The sequence below is a fragment of the Globicephala melas genome, chromosome 6, assembly GCF_963455315.2.
Source record: "Globicephala melas chromosome 6, mGloMel1.2, whole genome shotgun sequence".
In the NCBI taxonomy this organism is placed as follows: domain Eukaryota; kingdom Metazoa; phylum Chordata; class Mammalia; order Artiodactyla; family Delphinidae; genus Globicephala; species Globicephala melas.
Window position 1 is genome coordinate 46,845,315 of NC_083319.1, and position 21,004 is coordinate 46,866,318.

Consider the following 21,004-nt stretch of genomic DNA (forward strand, 5'->3'; position numbering starts at 1 on the left):
TGATATGACCTTGGCCAAGCTTCTAATCTCCTTGAGTTTCAGTTCCCTTGTCTGTAAATTGGGAATAATAATGACTACCTTGGAAAGTGGCTGTGAGAATTAAGTGAGGTAATTTGTGTAAAGTGCCCAGCACTTATTAGCTCCTTGGTCCAGGCTCTCTTTAACCCTCTCCTTCCCAAGATGACTCCTAGAATTCTAAAAATTTTCAGTTGCCAATGTAAGTGGAACAAATACTTGCACTGCTTGTCAAAGTTCAAAACTACTTTCATCTGCTGGTCTCATCTGAAGTTCATAATTAACCACCGGGAAGGAGCTAGGGAAGATGTTACTTGTGACCCATTTTAGAGCTGAGGGACCTGAGCTCAGCTTAAGTGACTTGCCCAAGGTCACAGTTTTTAAGAGGCAAGCACAGAATGAACCGGATTCTGAATCTTATTTCAGATCTGATTCTTTTCCACATGATTTCATATTTTTCCTAAATATTAAAAATAGCATTTGAGTCTCACTGGATCGTCTCTAACAAATGCTTTTGCACCTGTTATTTAATTTGTATCATTCATTCCTTTATCCGATAGAGAGAATGGAAATTTGGATGATAAGAGAAGAGAGATAATTTGGACACTAGATCCCTAAACACGTGGACTAATAGAAAGAAGATACTCTAGAGCAGTATATCTCAAATTTGATTGTGTAAGTGCCTCAGTTAGAGACCATGTTGAAACACAGATTCTGATGCTGTAGGTATGAGGTGAGGTATGAAATTCTGCATCTCTAACAGACTTAAAGGTTTTGCTGATGCTACTCAAAGCATGGTCCATTGACCAGCAGCAACTGTCTAAAAGTTTTGGGTCAGCCTTATAACTTACCTACAGTGATCACCATCTAATTACTTAGGGACTTGACTTCCTATTTCTCCCAGAAACTCACTCACACCCAGCCAGGTCAGAAGCGCTTACTTTCTCTTTCAGTGCCTGAGTCCAGCAAGAACTATATCATGGCCACAAACCAGTGATGAAACCAACTATTGATTTTGATCCTGGGAGATAAACATTCTCTAAGAATGCAATATTTTAGCTTATCTCTGAAGACAGTATCTTGGCAAATTGTTTTGTTCTCTGGCACCTGCCTGGCTTCAAGAAAACCTAATCAACAAAATCCTAAAGTAAATAGCACATACCCAAAAGAGGGTGTTATTCCCATTTCATGAGGACCCTCAGGACTACAAGTGTTCACATGATTTCTTTAAACTGGACTTCACCTAATGGATTTGTCATTAACTACTTCTCAGACCAAGGGGGCAGGGTGAGAAAAACTCTTGAAGAGTATGAGAAACAACTCATTTGAAGAGCAACCCAAAGTTAGATTAGTGCCTCTGAAATGGCATGGGTAATCTACGGGATGATATAACCCAGATCAGCCAAAAAGAACCCTCATGGGAATACAGGCATTGATAAAATGGCCATAAACCTGTCTCAGGGTAGCAATTAGATGGCTTGGGGGGTGGTGGTGGTGGTGGTTTGTGTTTTCATAATGCTATTATAATTGTGGTCAAACCCATTACACATTTACCAGATTTAAGTGGCAACACAGAGCCATGTTCAAAAGAACAGGAGCAATAATTGCTTCATAATTAAACATTTAATTAAGAGCCACTGCTAATCTACAAATCAGAAAAGTAAATATTTGTGTAAACTGGATTTCATCACACTGATCCATTTGGAGTATACACACGTGCATATGTCTGTGTGTGTGTGTGTGTCTGTCAAAAGTTCCCACAAACACTGGCGATGCTTGCAAGGTATGTAGAGTGTTGCTAATATTTGATTTCTGATGTTATCTCTACCTGATGCCTTTATTGTAATGTTGGAATTATTAATGTATATTTCTTGGCTGGGGGTCTGCACAAACAGCACAGTTCTTAAAATTTTGCCTGAACAGCTACCTCCCTCACCCAGATCCCATTAACTGACTATTTCCACTGCTCTCCCAATACTTTTTCGGAAGTCAAAGGAATGCAAATATCAAACAACTGAATCATGCTCTCCATTTGGTACTTTCTTCAGAAGGAAGAAGGCTTATATGCGAGCAATTATATTATTGGGTCTTGATAATTGTTAAATATTAAATATATACAGAACTTTCTAGTGCTTCTGCATCTTACCTCTTTGATATAGGGTATATATGATGTATGGACATTATCGACGAGTGTTTTTGTCATTTATGGGACAAAATGAAGTTGTGGCTCAAAACAGAAATGCTTTAGCATCTTTTCTTTTCCCCTAATTGAATTGAAAAGGCTGAAAGGTTTTTCAAAGAACAAGAAAGAATAGAGTATACACTCATGTTATTGAACTCAGACTATAATATAAAACAGAAATGAAAGGAAAATTTTATTTCTCTTACTTTTTTTTGGTCACCCCCTCATTTTGTTTTCATTCTTTTGACTGCAGTTAAGTATTTTCTTCCCATCTGTTATTTCCTCCTTAATTTCCTTTTAGACATTTTTACTTTGAGTCTCAACATTTTGCTTTGCAAAATGGGTTGCATTGGGGTTAAAAGTACTTGCTAGAGATCTAGCTTTGATTCTTTTAAATGTTTAACACCTGACTTCTGTTCAGTCTCTCTCTCTTATTATTGAACCCCCATCTTGTTCTTTCTCCCTGCCCTCACCCCCCACCCTCACGGTCTCTGGTGCTTTTTAGGTTCCTAATGCTGAGAAAAGTTTACACATTTACAGCATCCATCACTTCCTATACGTTTACAACAGTACCCATCACTTCACATGCCCGAGACCCAGGCTCTCAGGTTTGGAATTTCACACAGGTGACATAAAATGGAGAATATCATCAAACTTCCTCACTCTTGGCATGACTTAAAAGAAATTCTTTGTACGTTGAAAATGTGAAATCTGTTAAAATCTCTCTGCCACCAAGAAAGCATTGGCTTCTCTTATGGCATCTGGAGGCGCTGGCCAGGTTGCAGTCCTAAAGAGATAATGTGAATTTAGGGCTCCCCGAGGGACTGTTAGAGGGAGCCAACAGGTTCCAAAAATCTCATATCAGCAGATAAGGCTAATAGGTTTTATTTGCCTATTAGTCAAACCTAACTTGATCTAAGCCAGACATATTTTGAAGAAAGTGCTTATTTATTTAGAATTGTAGCTTTATACTAAACACACTAAGATATAATAACTTTTCCTCAGGAAAGCCTTTTTTTCCTTCAAAATTATGATTTATTGTTGGACACTAAACTACATTCAGGAAACAGCCAGTTTTTTTTTATCAAAGGTTATGTACTGCATCTCTTAAAATCTGACATATCTAAAATTTAAAGAGTAAAAATCAATTTTTAAGTTGCTTCAACATTTCCATTGATTGTTTCCCCAAATAAGAAGCACTTGAAGTTTAAGAGTATGAATAGGCATCTATGATTTCCCATCAATATTGTGAACTTTGAGTCTACTGCACATATATATTATTCAAAAGTATCCTGAGTCCAAAATTCATAATTAGAATATAGTTAACATAATGGTTAAATAGGATCCAATAATTTTTTTTTTTTACTTTTATAGCATGATCCTTTCCCCCCTAAACTTGCTAAAGGCAAATAGCAAATGGAAAATGAGGTTGTAACCATGATAGATCATTTCAACAGGCCTAAAATAGGTTTCATAATCATTATAATAAACATTCATTAACCTACACATCTCCATATAACCATTTTATATAACTACAGGAAGGATGGTTATTCAAAAACATTCAGTCACACAGTTAGCTGGAAGGCAAATATAAACCCAATACAATTAAAACAGAAAAAAAGATGATTAAGATAGTCCCTATCAATAACTTCTCCACAGCTCAGGGTAAGAAAAAGATGGAACAATGCTTGCCTCTCATCTCATTATCTGTGCTGAGTTTTGTTTTCACGCTGCAAGGCCACTGTTTGGGGGAGAATGTGTATCACTCATAATTTGCAGACTATACTGCTGTGTCATTCTCCTCTAAAGCCTTAAGACGTCATGCCTGGAATGTTAGAATGGTCTCCAGGCAAATCCCCTGGACTGTCTGTGCTCCTCAAATCCATTTTGGGTACTGTAAAATCAATATTTCTAAAACATCCATTTGATCCTGTCACTCCCTTATGACATCCAGAATAGAGTCACTCGGGTATCAAGATCCACCACAAACTGGCTTCATTTTCACTGCTGGAACTTATCTAAGACTTGTTTGCACTGGAACTCTCTGCTTGGGGCTGATCTCTCTACCGTGTTCCAAACACCCCAAGAGGGTTCCCTCCTTCTGCTCCTTGTTTTCCTTTTTTTCTACCAATCCTATCTTCCAGATTGCATTCTTCCAGCCCATGGTCCTCTCTTCCATGAGTTTCACTCTGCAATTTACTGACTAAAGCACTGCTTTGGTCATTGTACTCTACAATCTTTAATTCTTTACTGGCTGATCTTGATATAAATATACTCTCCTCTTAGATCATAAACCACTCGGAAGCAGGGGCCAGAGCTCACTCATCTTCCATGTTTCCATATGACCTTACAGAGTATTTCTCAGCTATCTACACATTATTTGACAAACACTTTTCTGATCAAAGAAAAGTGACCATTTGGGATTATGTGAGTATAAGCACAAATTTAAACAAAAATTAAGTTCACTGTGTTTTCCTTTATTAAAGGTTAAAACTGAATAATGCAGAGTAGTTGCTGGTAATTTGGGATCATCCACAACTGATCTCTTCAGTTGCCTGGAGGCTGACAGATAAATTTGTTTTCTTTAATGCTCATTTACAAAATACTCACTGACTTTAATCTGAAAGGGGAGTTTTATGTGCAGTTTAAATGCAAGAGCCTGATAATAAAAATAGATGGTACATACATATTGTAATGGTTCTTTCACCAAAAGAGATTGTATGAAGGGATTAAAACAAGTTATAATGTATTGAGAGTGTATTACTGAAAAGTTGAAACCACAAATTATCAGGGTGAGAGGACTTAGGTGGGAGCTGGAAAGCTTCACCACAGGCCTATCAAAATATAATACATTCTGTCTCTTCTTTTTATGAGAGTTTTGGTGAAATTATACTGTGGAAGGGTGGAATTCTGGGCATATCTCTGACAGGGTGAGACTTTGTGCTCTCTTAGTTTAGAGATATAAAGTTGGAGGAGGGGATACTATCTTTAGGGCGAGAAGAGGCAGAATTAGACATCTGTGAGTGAATCTGAATCAAGTTTTGCAAGGCTGGCTCAAGAATCTAGAGCAAGTACCATGATGTCTTTAGTTTTCTGTTTATAATTTGATAAGCTGATACGTAGCTAGCTAGCTTTAATTCAAAACAGAACATAATAAGTAATTTAATAGTAGGATATTAAAATGCTATGTTAGGAAAGAGAAAAAAAGAGGTTAAATCCAATCGGACAGACTAGTGAAATCTTCATGAGGAAATGACATTTTAAAAGAGTTTGAAGTATGAAGAGAAGAAAATAGTGAAACTCCAGTCTGAGGAACAGCATGAATCAAGGTATGGAGGAGAAAAAAATGCATGGTATTTGAGACAGTAGAATGAGGTTGAAATAAAGGGTAAATTGAGGAAAGAGTGGGATAAAAGGTTGGAAAAGGACATTGGGGCCAAACCATAAGACACCTCAAATGCCATGCTCAGTAGTTTGAGAATGGAGAACCACCTAAAAGTGTTCTGAGGAGGGGACAAAATTTGAACTGGCCTGGCTTAGGAAGGTTATGTTAACAGGGTAAAAATTAAATTTCAATTAGGCAGAGGTGGGGGCAGGGAGAACAGGGGAAAGCTTTTTTATGATAGTATAAAACATAGTGATACAAAAGGATGAGTAGGGATTTTGTGTGCCATTAACAGAAGAGGGAAAGTGTGTGTGCATGTAAGAGAGAGAGAATGCAAGAGCAAGTTTTAGAACCTTAGTTTGAGTGAGAGCAGCATAAAGCTAGAGATGACAGTGAGCTGAACTTGGGACACTTAGATTGAGGTGCTTCCCAGCGATCCCATGTGAGGAAAAATAAGAGGTAAAGGCTAAAGACGCATGAAAGAGAATACTCTTTAAGAGTAATTACAGGATTCCATAAAATGCGTTTTTGATAGCTAGAATGCTGATTCACTCCAAGAGACGCTGAGTAAGTCAGTAGTTTTAATCTGAATTTATCTTTCTTCAAGTTGAACTAAGATGCCAATTTTTTTTGTTTTTTAGAGGCTAATAGGAGTTTTATGCTCTTCGTCTGTATTCCATTACCCTATCAGAGAAACAAGGATTTTCTTGATACCTCTATCTTTCTCAAACCTCCATATATGTGTCTTTGGACATCTAGTCTCTTTATCTGAACTGCTTTGTACTCCTCCCCCTTTATTTATTCACACCCACATCTTTTTCCTGTCAGTTCCAGGCTAGCATCACAATTCTTTTGAACGCCTCCAAATACATAGGTTATATTGGCAGGAACAGGCAAAGCAGGAGAGTTATCCTTCCCCTTGTTTTTTAGCAAATCAAAATATCAGAGTGTACTCATGTGCAGAATATTATAGATATTACCCATACGTAGCTACTGGATTCTAGGTTCTTTGATTCAATTTTAAGTTATTTATTTAAGAGTTCTTTACTGAGGTTAAGGTCACTTGAGGACTGGGATTGTGCTGCACACCTTGGACACTTTGGCTGGGAATTTTTTATTCTGAGGATAAACCAGAAAAACAGACAAACATAACTTTATTCATCATATAAGTGGTACTTCTTAATTTGGCCTCATCAAATGTTTTTATTCTATGAAAAGATGAATATCAAAGCTCTATTAATTTCCATAATGAAATGCAAATTCAGGGCTGCAAAAGTTGAAACTCAGACTTTTTAAATGATGACATACTAACACTTCTTAATATTCTTTTTATTGTGTACAAAAAACAAAATTCCATTATTTTCTAGATCCTTCTGTTTCTTTAGATGCAGGTCTCTTTCTCATAGATAGCACTAAGAAATCTAGTACCTGATTTCAAATGAGGACAAATAATTTATTAGATAATCTTTTAAAAAGGAGAATGAAACCCTTATGCCTTTAAAAAGTCGATAAAAAATGTCACTAAGCCAATTTTTTTCTAAGCAATCTTCTTTTAAAATCCTCCCTCAGGCTACTTTCAAGACAGTAAAATAAAGGATCAAAAAATAGTCACTTATGATACCAAACCACCAGTAGCCCAAAATGAGCATGTTCAGAATCTTAAGTAGAAAACAGACAGTGATTCATAAAGATCAAGCCCACTCAAGCCTTCGCTCTTACCTCAAATTTATGGCTAACAGCATCTTTTTCTAGATTGTCTTCTCCAGTCTGTATTTTCTATTCTTTAAATGACCTCATATCTTAGTGAAATTTTAAAGTATTACCTTATCTTACTGTGTGTATGTGTGCATGCGTGTGTGTGTATCTGTGAATGTGTGTGTAAAATGTCTTAAACGGCTAAAATATTCTTGGAGGGGGCAGGTAGGTGAGGGAGGTGAGGATGTAATATTGGCTTCACCTATGCATTCGGTAGTGCTTTAGTTTAAGTTTATAAAGAGTTTCCGAAATTTGCTGCATTATTTAAATGTCTTTTTAAAAAATAGGTCTTTATTGGAGTATAATTGCTTCATAATATCATGTTAGTTTCTGTTGCACAAAAAAGCGAATCAGCCATATGCATACACATGTCCCCATATCCCCTCCCTCTTGAGCTTCCCTCTCATCCTCCCTATGCCACCCCTTTAGGTCATCGCAAAGCACCGAGCTGATCTCCCTGTGCTATGCTGCTGCTTCCCACCAGCCAACTATTTTACATTCGGCAGAGTATATATGTCGATGCTACTCTCACTTCACCCCAGCTTCACCCTCCCACCCCATGTCCTCAAGTCCATTCTCTATGCCTACCTCTTTATTCCTGCCCTGCAACTAAGTTCATCAGTACCATTTTTTTTTTTTTTTAGATTCCACGTATATGTGTTAGCACATGGTATTTGTTTTTTTCTTTCTGACTTACTTCACTCTGCATGAGAGACTCTAGGTCCATCTACCTCACTACAAATAACTCAATTTTGTTTCTTATTATGGCTAAGAAATATTCCATTGTATATATGTGCCATATCTTCTTTATCCATTCATCTGCTGATGGACATTTAGGTTGGTTCCATGTCCTGGCTATTGTAAAGAGTGCTGCAATGAACATTGTGCTGCATGTCTCTTTTTGAATTATGGTTTTCTCAGGGTATATGACCAGTGGTGGGGTGCTGGGTCATATGGTAGATCTATTTTTAGTTTTTTAAGGAAACTCCATACTCTTCTCCATAGTGGTTGTATCAATTTACATTCCCACCAACAGTGTAGGAGGGTTCCCTTTTCACCACACCCTTTCCAGAATTTATTGTTTCTAGGTTTTTTGATAATGGCCATTCTGACTGGCGTGAGGTGATACCTCATTGTAGTTTTGATTTGCATGTCTCTAATAATTAGTGATGTTGAGCATTTTTTCATGTGCCTCTTGGCCATCTTTATCTTCCTTGGTCAAATGTCTGTTTAGATCTTCCACCCATTTTTGGATTGGGTTGTTTGTCTTTTTGATATTGAGCTCCATGAGCTGTTTGTGTATTTTGGAGATTAATCCTTTGTCTGTTGATTCATTTGCAATATTTTCTCCAATTCTGAGGGTTGTCTTTTTGTTTTGTTTATGGTTTCCTTTGCTGTGCAAAGGCTTTTAAGTCCCATTTGTTTATTAATTTTTTTTATTTCTGTCACTCTAGGAGGTGGGTCAAAAAAGATCTTGCTGTGGTTTATGTCAAAGAGTGTTTTTCCTATGTTTTCCTCTAAAAGTTTTATAGTGTCTGTTTTACATTTGAGTCTTTAATCCATTTGGAGTTTATTTTTGTGTATGGTGTTAGGGAGTGTTCTAATTTCATTCTTTTACATGTAGCTGTCCAGTTTTCCCAGCACCACTTATTGAAGAGGCTGTCTTTTCTCCACTGTATGTTCTTGCCTCCTTTGTCGTAAATTAGGTGCCCATATGTGCGTGGGTTTATCTCTGGGCATTCTATCCCGTACTACTGATCTATATTTCTGTTTTTGTGCCAGTATCATACTGTCCTGATTACTGTAGCTTTGTGGTATAGTTTGGAGTCAGGGAGATGATTTCTTCAACTCTGTTTTTCTTTCTCAAGATTGCTTTGGCTATTCGGGGTCTTTTTTGTTTCCATACGAATTGTAAGATTTTTTGTTCTAATTCTGTGGAGAATGCCACTGGTAGTTTGATAGGGATTGCACTGAATCTGTAGATTGCTTTGGGTAGTATACACATTTTCACGGTGTTGATTCTTCCAATCCAAGAACATGGTATATTTCTCCATCTGTTTATGTCACCTTTGATTTCTTTCATCAGTGTTTTGTAGTTTTCTGAGTAAGTCTTTTGCCTCCTTAGGCAGGTTTATTCCTCAGTATTTTATTCTTTTTGTTGCAGTGGTAAATGGGAGTGTTTACTTAATTTCTATTTCTGAGTTTTTGTTGTTGGTGTATAGGAAAGCCAGAGATTTCTGTGCATTAATTTTGTATCCTACAACCTTACCAAATTCATTCATTAGTTCTAGTAGTTTTCTGTTGGCGTCTTTAGGATTTTCTATGTATAGTATCATGTCACCTGCAAACAGTGACAATTTTACTTCTTCTTTTACAATTTGTATTCCTTTTATTTCTTTTTCTTCTCTGATTGCCACGGCTAGGACTTCCAAAACCTTGTTGAATAAGAGTGGTGAGAGTGGACATACTTGTCTTATTCCTGATCTTAGTGGAAATGCTTTTAGTTTTTCACCATTGAGTATGATGCTTGCTGTGGGTTTGTCATATATGGCCTTTATTATGTTGAGGTAGTTTCCCTCTATGCCCACTATCTGGAGAGTTTTTTATCATAAATGGGTGTTGGATTTTGTCAAAAGCTTTTTCTGCACCTATTGAGATGATCATATGATTTTTTATTCTGCAGTTTGTTCATATGTTGTATCACACTGATTGATTTGCATATATTGACAAATCCGTGCATCCCTGGGATAAATCCCATTTGATGATGGTGTATGATCCTTTTACTGTGTTGTTGGATTCTGTTTGCTAGTATTTTGTTGAGGATTTTTGCATCTATGTTCATCAGTGATATTGGCCTGAAGTTTTCTTTCTTTGTGACATCTTTGTCTGCTTTTGGTATCAGGGTGATGGTGGCCTCGTAGAATGAATTTGGGAGTGTTTCTCCTCCCTCTGCAATTTTTTGGAAGAGTTTGAGAAGGATCAGTGCTAGCTTTTCTCTAAGTGTTTGATAGAATTCGCCTGTGAAGCCATCTGGTCCTAGACTTTTGTTTGTTGGAAGATTTTTCATTATGGTTTCAATTTCATTACTTGTGATAGGTTGTTTATATTTTCTAATTCTTCCTGGTTCTGTCTTGGAAAATTGTACCTTTCCAAGAATTTGTCCATTTCTTTGTGGTTCTCCATTTTATTGGCATATAATTGTATGTAGTAGTCTCTTATAATCCTTTGTATTTCTGCAGTCAGTTGTGATTTCTCCTTTTTCATTTCTAATTTTAGTGATTTGCGTCCTCTCCCTTTTTTTCTTGATGAGTCTGGCTAAGGGTTTATCAATTTTGTTTATCTTCTCAAAGAACCAGCTTTTAGTTTTATTGATCTTTGCTATTATTTTCTTCATTTCTATTTCATTTATTTCTGCTCTGATCTTTATGATTTCTTTCCTTCTACTGACTTTGCGTTCTCTTCTTCTTTCTCAAGTGATTTAAGTGTAGCATTAGATTGTTTATTTGGGATTTTTCTTGTTTCTTGAGGTGAGACTGAATTGCTGTAAACTTCCCTCTTAGAACTGCCTTTGCTTCATCCCATAGGTTTTGGGTCGTCATGTTTTTGTTGTCACTTGTTTCTATGTATTTCTTTGTTTCTTCTTTGATTTCTTCAGAGATCTCTTGATTATTTAGTAGCACACTCTTTAGCCTCCATGTATTTTTGTTTCTTACAGTGTTTTTCCCTGTAATTGATTTCCAATCTCATAACGTTGTGGTCAGAATAAATGCTTGATACAATTTCAATTTTCTTAAATTTTCCGAGGCTTGATTTGTGACCCAAGATGTGATGTATCCTGGAAAATGTTTGTGTGCACTTGAGAAGAAAGTGTATTCTGTCACTTTTGGGTGGAATGTTTTATAAATGTCAGTTAGATCTATCTGGTCTTGTGTCATTTAAAGCTTGTGTTTCCTTATTTATTTTCTGTTTGGATGATCTGTCCATTGGTGTAATTGGGGTGTTAAAGTCCCCTACTATTATTTTGTTACTGTTGATTTCTCCTTTCATGGTTGTTAGCATTTTCTTTATGTATTGAATTTCTCCTATGTTGGGTGCATAAACATTTATAATTGTTATATCTTCTTCTTGGATTGATCCTTTGATCATTATGTAGTGTCCCTTCTTACCTCTTGTAACAGTCTTTATTTTAAAGTCTATTTTATCTGATACGAGTATTGCTACTCCAGCTTTCTTTTGATTTCCATTTGCATGGAATATCTTTTTCCATCCCCTCATTTTCAGTCTCTATGTGTCCCTAGGTCTGAAGTGGGTCTCTTGTAGACAGCATATAGATAGGTCTTGTTTTTGTATCCATTCAGCAAGCCTGTGTCTTTTGGTTGGAGCATTTAATCCACTTACATTCAAGGTTATTATAGATATGTATATTCCTATTACCGTTTTCTTAATTGTTTTGGGTTTGTTTTTGTGGGTCTTGTTCTTCTCTTGTGTTTACTGCTTAGAGAAATTTCTTTAGCATTTGTTGTAAAGCTGGTTTGGTGGTGCTGAATTCTCTCAGCTTTTGCTTGTCTGAAAAGCTTTTAACTTCTCCATCGAATCTGAATGACATCCTTGCTGGGTAATCTTGGTTGCAGGTTTTTCCGCTTTCATCACTTTAAGTATATCCTGCCACTCCCTTCTGGCCTGCAGAGTTTCCACTGAAAAATCAGCTGATAACCTTATGGGGATTCCTTTGTATGTTATTTTTTGGTTTTCCCTTGCTGCTTTTAATATTTTTTCTTTGAACTTAATTTTTGTTAGTTTGATTAATATATGTCTTGGTGTGTTTCTCCTAGGGTTCATCCTGTATGGGGCTCTCTGTGCTTCCTGGACTTGGGTGACTATTTCCTTTCCCATGTTAGGGAAGTTTTCCACTATAATCTCTTCAAATATTTTCTCAGACCCTTTCTTTTTCTCTTCTTCTTCTGGGACCCCTATAATTTGAATGTTGGTGCATTTAGTGTTGTCCCAGAGGTGTCTGAGATTGTCTTCAATTCTTTTCATTCTTTTTTCTTTATTCTGCTCCTCGGCAGTTATTTCCACTATTTTGTCTTCCAGCTCACTTATTCGTTCTTCTGCCTCAGTTATTCTGTTATTGATTCCTTCTAGTGTATTTTTCATTTCAGGTATTGTGTTGTTCATCTCTGTTTGTTTGTTCTTTAGTTCTTCTAGATCTTTGTTAAACATTTCTTGTATTTTCTCAATCCATGCTTCCATTCTATTTCTGAGATTCTGGATCATCTTTACTATCATTACTCTGAATTCTTTTTCAGGTAGATTGCCTCTTTCCTCTTTATTTATTTAGTCTTGTTGGTTTTCACCTTGTTCCTTCATCTGTGACATTATTTTGCCATCTCATCTTTTTTTTTTGATGAGTGGGATTGTGTTCCTGTTTTACTGGTTGTTTGGCCTGAGGCTTCCAACACTGGAGTTCATAGGCTATTGAGTAGAGCTGGGTCTTGGTGCTGAGATGAGGACTTCTGTGAGACTTCACTCTGATGAATATATTCCCTGGGGTCTGAGGTTCTCTGTTAGTCCAGTGTGTTGGACTTGGAGCTCCAAGTTCATGGAGCTTCCACCCGACCCCGGGCTCCATGAACCGAGATCCCTCAAGCCGTGTGGTGTGGCAAAAAAAAAAAAAACCCAAAACAATAACAAAGTAAAAAATAAAATTAGACTAGGAAAGTAACAGATATGTTAGAAAGAATGTAAAACTAAAAATATAGATGAATCAACAACTGGAAGGTACATCAGTGCCACAATAGTAAAAAAGAGGAGGAGGGAAAAGAAAGAAAAGGGGGGGAAGGCCTTGGCTGTGGAGGGTGGGGCCTAAGCAAGGGTGAGGTTTGAATGGTGGGTGGGGCCAGTGCTCAGGACCCACAGGGCTGGAAAAGGCCCTGGGGGCATGGGAGGGCGGGGCTTAGGCTCAAGGAACAGAAGGGGCACAGGCGTGCCCCCCACCCCTGGTCTCAGAGGGCAGGGGACCTCACCTGGGAGCCCAGCAGGCTTCCTGGGCTTGAGTGGGCGGGGAAAATGTCCTTCTCTCCCCTACTGCTCCTCTGGTCTGGGGTCTGGGAGGGCCCCTCCCGCCTGCCTCTCCTGATCTCCCCGAGCCTCCCTCCTATGCCCCCAAGGACACACATGGCCTGGAGGGGGCTTTGGAGGGCAGGGGATCAACCCAGGAGCTCAGCAGGCTCCCTGTGCCCAAGTGGGCCAGGCAATCTCCCTTCGCTCCTCTCCCGCTCTTCCCAGAGAGTCTCTCCTACCTGCCTCTCCTGATCTCCCTGGCCTCAGGGGCACCGATCCTGTCTGGCCTCCACTTCCCCTCCCCCCTCAGTCCCCCTACATCCTACCGGTTCACTCTGGGGTTCCTTCCGTCTCCTTGGGCGTCAGAGTCCCCCACCAGCAGCTGGCAGTCACCCTAGTTGTGGGGAGATGCTAACTCCATGTCTTCCCACACCGCCATCTTGACTCTGCCCTTAAATACCTTTTTATTTACCTTTTCTCCTTCTCTGCAGATATTCATAAACAATGAATGGCATAGTTCAGTGAGTGGCAAGAAATTTCCAGTCTTTAATCCTGCAACTGAGGAGAAACTATGCGAGGTAGAAGAAGGAGATAAGGTAAGTTTTATAACACTAGTTCCATTTTATGCCACCATTCTGAGCTCCCAATCTCCTTCCATGTTCAAACAGACATGTCATGAAAACATGGTTTCCAGGTCATCTGGGGAAATGTTCTTGGTACATAATGGGTACTCACTAGTCATGCAATGATGATGAGCCTGTGCTTGTGCTTCTGGGTGTGGTGATTCTTTTCATATTATTTTCCTTGCTTTTCAATTGAAATAGTGTCTGTATTTATTGTACAAATAGACTGCATATGAAGTGAGTGGTCATACATTTAAAAAGCAGAGAAATCCTTTATTCATACAAAATTTTTTAAGTTGCAAAAGGAAACTAAAAAATCTTAATATAGGGCTTTTGTAATGATACATTGCCAAGTTATTTCATTAAAAATCATTGAATTTATATTGATCAGTACCTTAAAAATTGAATTTTAAAGTGACTTAAATTGAATCACAAATTAAGTGTTGTTGCTTGCTAGCTAATAATACTAACAACAAAAATTAACTTTTATAATGATAATTTTTAATACAAATTAAAAAAAAATTTAATACACAAAGCAACCCTACGTACTGCTGTTAGCCACTTTTACAAATGATGATGAAACAGCAGAATGAAAAGGTTGAGTAATTTACTCAAGAAGATATTGCTAATAAATAATGAAATCAGCATTCAGCTGCTGTGCTTCTGTCCCCGGAGCCTGTGTCTGGCAGGGCTACTGCCTTACCTTGTGATTATTATAAAAGAGAGGGTAATATTAAATAGGCCAGGGAGTGAAGAGAGTATAAAAGCCTTCAGAATTTTTATCTCAACACATACCTTAAAAAGCATATGGTCTAATTTGAAATGATTTTTCTGGTCTTTAGCTGTCCAGATGTTATCAAGCTTTTAATTTCTGTTATATAAGATATAAAGAGGTAAAATATTTTGCAGCATGAAAAGACTACTTATTGGAAGATGAAGTCAGCAAAATCCAAGGATAATACTACTTCCGACACTATGTTCAGTTCATGGTAGCAATCATGTGTTCCTGTCCTGTCTCCATTCTTTTGCTATCTTCTTCCCAATCAACTAATCTCAAGGTATTACACCTTGCAAACCTTTTTGAAAATAGTGATAGACCTGAGGGGCTCTTTGGGATTTAGGAAAGGCCCTGGATTCAGGTTGCAGTGTTATCAGAAGAAATAAGACCCATGCCTCAAGGGGCAAGGATGCAGAGTGTAGACAGAGGGGTCAGCAGCTTGAGAAGTAGAAGCAACATAGAATGGAGACACACGTCACCTGCTTTCAGATTTCACTTTCTATATATCAGAGTTCACCCGTGCATAAATTCTTCAAGGGCTTCTCATTGCCTCTGGGGGGTGTGGGGGAAACCTTTGTTTCTGGCTTCCATTTTTCCTCATCAATGTAAGAGTTCCAACCTTACGGTGCCCAGTACCATGCCCCAAACATTGCATGTTGATCGCTGCCTCTGGGCCACAGCCACAGTGCAGTCCTTGAGACCTAGTTCAAGTCACCATCTGTGGTAAGGACACAGAAGTTCCACATTTTCATTTACCATTTACCCTCTTTGAGTTCCTGTTCCTTTTTGTGCAAAACAGGGAGATAGGAAAAACTTGGGGGAGCTTAAATAAGAAAATACGTAGTGTTTTAACAGTGCCAGGCATATAATGTAGCCTCAATCATTGTAGGTATTACACTTCTTTAAAGCCTTCTCTAACCTTTGCAGGTAGAATTGCTCTCTTCTATGTCATTACAGAACATCACTTATACTTATATTCTATCCCTTGTGTTTTACTGCTTATTGGTTAATTTGTCTGAGACCATATGCTTCTTGTAGAGATTGACATTACATCTCACCTTTATGCCCATGGTATCTAACACCCTATAGATAATGGATAAATGAAATCATTTTCTCTTTCATCAAGCTTTGTTTCCATATACCTCATACACCTTACCTTAGGAATCTAGTACTAAAATGACTACTGACTAAAGCAGTGATTCTTGAAATTTTGGTTGCTTTAGAACTTCTTGGAAGGCTTGTTAAACACAGATCCCTGGACCCTATCCACCCTGAGTTTGTTTCAATAATTCTAGAGTGAGACCTGAGAATTTGTGTTTCTGACAAATTCTTAGCTGATGCTGATGCTGCTGTTTGGGGTAAAGGTAGGGAATACACCTTGATAACCACTGAACTAATGTATTAAATTGTAAGCTGTATCTCCTCTCAGGTGTTAGCATTTAAGAGGAAGCATGGGTTTTGACAGGTAAGAAAGTTGATGATTGGAAACTGTGCTATGATCATCACTCTGCAACTCTATGAAATGGCACAAGACCAAACTTAGGCAGAAAAATACTGATGATCCCTAGCAATGTGCTCTAGGAAACCCAGAACCCTGGGTCCTATTAGGCATTCCCAGAAATCAGAGAAAAATTGATTCTTCACATTCAATAAAGAATAGTTTTTATCATAGACTTCTAGAGGTCTACCCAGAATTACGTGACCTCAAATGTCCTTCTAGTTGCTTGAGTGGCTCTGACAACCCTGAAGAGGTGGGAAAAGCAATAAAGGACAAGATGAGGGCAGAGCTGAGCCCCTGACAGCTGCCTACGCTTTCTCTCCAGAGGTATAAATGCCACTCAGGAGGGAGACTGCAGACTGTGTGCAGTTTGCATTAACGAAAGAAAAAAACAATTCTTGATGCTTTAGCTCTTGGGCCTTGGACATCTTGCTTTGCCACTAGCTTCTGAGATTAGTTTCCTCAGTAAAACAAATCTGTGCCTGGAATTCCAGGTGAAATCTTGTCAGGCAATCTGAGGACTTTTCTTGGTATCATTGGTGAGATTTACTCTTTTCCTAAAGTGTAGTGAGGGAAAGCTGATGATCACACCTGAAGCTTTAAAAATATTTGATATCTATTTGCTCTCTGCTTATTGACAATTATTCCTGCTCTTACTAGGGCAGAACTGTCTGGGCAAATGTGGTTTAAAAACATTCATTAAAGTCCAGCAAAGCTTCAAATCAGGTCACCGTGCTAATGGAGTTGGCTGGATACTTGATCTCTCAAGTTAGATTGTTTATGGTATAAACTGTCCATAGTAAGCAATTGTTTGCTTAAGATCCAGTGCTCTTGTCGTCATATTCTTTTTTGAAATGATCTACCAGCATTTGCTTTAAAATAATTTTACTGCTGTTCTCACAATTTTGCTGACAAATGTATAGTAACTTCCAACGTTGCTTAGTGAAAGGTACAAATCTAGTAAATTACATGGTCACAGTAAACCTAATATTCTGGAACTGACTCTTTAGATAATGAGCCAAGAGGTTTTAAGGATTTAATTGATGAGTAGAATGGAGCTAACAATGGGCTACATACCGCCTTTCAATGGTACTATAAAGAAAGGAGGAAGGGCAAGAACAAATGCAGGTTACAAAGAAAAGCACAGATGGGGGTGGGAACTGTTTTCTTTTCACTTCAGTGGCTCTTTTGGGCTATATTGACTAATCCCGAAAACTGCTTTTAATACTAAAGCATGACCTAACAAATAATTGGTGGGGATAAAAGTAAATGTCCATTAAAGTAAATGCCTATGACAGGTGTAAAACTGGTCTGATAACTACTTTCTCCAAATCTGAACAAATTTCATATGGAAATGCATGGTCTGGGAGGGATGGAAGAGTTCAGTCCTTCCTTAATTTCATCTTTTCAACTTGTGGTCCCTACTTCAAAAAGGAACATTTTAAACACTATAAGGTAAAAGTATTATTGATGGTAGAAAATCTGAGTTAATGGTATCAAATTGTTTTCTAGTTAGTTAAAAAATTATGTCCTTGGAAATGCTAGTCCTGGATTAAAAATCCAAGAAATAGTAGTCTTGGAATAAAAATAATAATAATAATAATTTACAAAAACCCCTTATGCCTAATAGTTTTGGTTAATGTAAAAGCTTTGTTATATAATGGAATCAATTACGATATGAATTATTTTGTAAATATCAATATAAGAAAATTATTTCTATAAGGAGCATGCTTATATAAAACCAATGTAACATAATGAGTTTATAAGATGCATAATAAACTTATTAAATATTTATAACCTGCCTATTGTAGACCCAAATAGTAAGAAGTATTATAGCTTATAATAAAGATAGCAGTGAGTATTCATTGCAAATGAGATCATTATCAGGATAGCCTTGAAGAGCTATACAACTGGATTTTGGAGTCAGATTTGGGACTAAATTTTGGTTCTACTATCTGCTAGATTTCATGTCCTATAAAACAAGGTCTGTGATGCTTAACTATAGCAGTAACTGTGGGGTTATAAAGGGTTTAGCATAGTGCCAGGAACTTAGTAAGCTCTTAACTAGTAGCTATTATCAAGCTGGATTAATCTGGCAAGGGTGTAGGTAGGTTGTGATATTTGAGCTGGGTCTTAAAGAATATGTAGGACTTTGAAAGGAAAGGGGTGTGCTGGTAGAACATTCTAGGCGAGGAGAATTATAGGAGCAAAGGTGAGAAGTAGTTGGGCCAGACAGAGTAGAAAAAATGTGAGCACAAGTTTGAGTAGGTGAAGTGGGGCCCCAAAATGCTAGGCTTTGAAAATCAGAAAGAGAAGTCTGACCCAAGGACTGTGGGCTAAGGGGGCATTTGCAAATATTGGAAAGGGAAAGTGATAAGGTCAAATTATTTGAGGAAGATTAGCCTGGTAGCAATAGGCAAGACAGTTTGGGGAGAGAAGAAAATGGACTTAGGAAGGCTAGCAACCATACGAGATAATGACAGCCTAAAATAATACAGGGCAGTGAAAACTGAAAGGAAGGATTAAAACACACTACAACTGCTGAGAGTTATTTTAAGGTTGTTTTGACTGCTCTGATTCCAATAGCACTTACTACCATTTAATGAACAGTTAACATAATGTCTGTCACAGAAAATGTGTTTCAAGTGTCACCTTATTTAATCTTCAGCACAACTCCATGAGGTACATTATCCCTATTTTAAAGATAAGAAAACCAAAGGTGAGAGAAGTCATATCACAATATAGTTCACTTCAGAATATTTCTCATGGTTTATAATAATGATGTGATTATTTGGTTGTATGTTTCTCCCACACAACTGGAATTTTCAAAAGGCCAGTCTCTTTACTTCACTACTTTATCGTTAGCAGCCTTATGATAAGAATGCTACAGAATAGAGTGTTTAGCAAATCTTTAGAGAGACGGATGAATGAATAGATGGATGCGTCAAAGCTTACATAGCTAATAGGTGAGGAACCAGAATTCAGATCAGGGTTGTTTTGTTCCAGACCTATATATTACCTACCATTATTCTATTTCTGTGCCAGCAAGATAAAATATATGAGAAAAGGAGAAGCACGATACAAAAACGTCTGTATTTATAGCAGCATTCTCCAGGAACATATTTTCCATATGGCAGAGTTCCTTGTCTTGAAGCCAATTACTCCATATCCCTTTGAGAGCCCAGGATGCCTATGATAAACCATATTTGGCTAAGGCTGATGAGGGAACACGGAGCACAAGGATCCATACGAAAGCTGTGTCACACAGACTTTTTTAAACACAGAGCAGAATGTATTTTATAAGCTGTGGTATCCACAGGTCATGCTGGCAATTTCAGATTCTTGTGGTTTGCTTTTTAATTTTTTTCAACAGTGCTCTTCCAATGTAATTTGGAAAAGGTGAGAACCTATGGCATAACACAATGTCCAAATATAAGCAATCAATGTGATTAACTGAATGCCCAAAATACGACTGTATACATATATCTCAGGGAGGGAGAGTAAGAATACATGTATTTTATTGTACATAATCACTATTCTCTCAAAAGTTAGACAGTAAGATACACAAGTGACTAATAAGAACCTGCTGTATAAAAAAATAAATAAAATTAAATTTAAAAAATTTTTTAAAAAAGAAAAGATACACAAGTGTGTGATGGTTACAGTGAAAGAATGTTTGCTTGTAGTCTGTATTGTGATAATATTATCACTTAATCAGACCAAATTATACTTCTAAAATGTCCCTCTGGCCCAAGATCATCTTAGTGTGGTGATAAATAATGTAAAAATAATTTACTTTTCTTGTATTTTAATATGCAGACTTGTAAGTTTGGGATTCTTTTTTTTTTTTTTTTTTGGTGGCGCTACGTGGGATCTTTATTCTCCAACCAGGGATCAAACCCATGTCCCTGCAGTGGAAGTGTGGAGTCCTAACCACTGGACCACCAGGGAATTCCCAGTTTGGGACTTCTTGACTAAATATAATCAAAGGCAGGGAATATTAATCTGAGATCCATGCCTCCCAAAGGGGGAGGTATCATCGTTAAATGGGTTCAGCTTAATTTGAGCAACTTAAAAAAATTTAGGACAATTTTCCCTTCAGATTCTTTAAGGAAACTATGGCTCCTGCACAAAAGACAACCCACTGGCCTAAGAGGTACCATGATTTGTGGAGCTTATATAGCTCCATGTAGTGACCAGACTGATAAGCAAAAGAAGATTGGGAAAATCTATGCCTTTAAAGTGTTTGCAGCTGATTTGATGGAGGAAGAAAAAAGACAAAGTAGTAATGGAAGAGGTAGTGAATTTTGTAGTAGGTGTATTCTATAGGCGCTCAAATGGGATCTGAACAAAGATCTATGGGAATGAGTGGCCAGGGAAAGTATTTAACTGAGGCAGACTAGGAAAGAACAGGAGGAATAAACCAGTTCAGAAACAAGAGTATGAGTGAGGACAGATGAGAGACGGCAAGAAGACTGAGTGTGAAATGACTCAATTATTTGACTTTTGCTTGAATTAATGTAATTTTAAGCAGTGCCTTAATAATAAGAAACTGATTTCTTTACCTAGTTAGGGAATGAAAGGAACTCTTTGTACCTAGTTGGGAAATGAGAGGTTGTAATATACTGCCCTTTCTCTATACCAGACCCGCTGCCTCTGTGCCTTTTTCCCTCTGAACAAGAGGAATGAGCACATGTTTATAATG

At 37.6% G+C, this 21,004-nt stretch overlaps 1 protein-coding gene across 1 annotated transcript in view; it reads left to right on the top strand.

The window, feature by feature from the left end:
• Window positions 1-21,004, top strand: part of ALDH1A1 (aldehyde dehydrogenase 1 family member A1) — a 53,881-nt gene that overhangs the window by 4,939 nt on the left and 27,938 nt on the right. Inside the window, exon 2 of the mRNA XM_030877001.3 lies at window positions 13,892-13,996. Coding sequence (XP_030732861.1) covers window positions 13,892-13,996 — 105 coding nt within the window. The remainder of the gene's footprint in view (window positions 1-13,891; window positions 13,997-21,004) is intronic.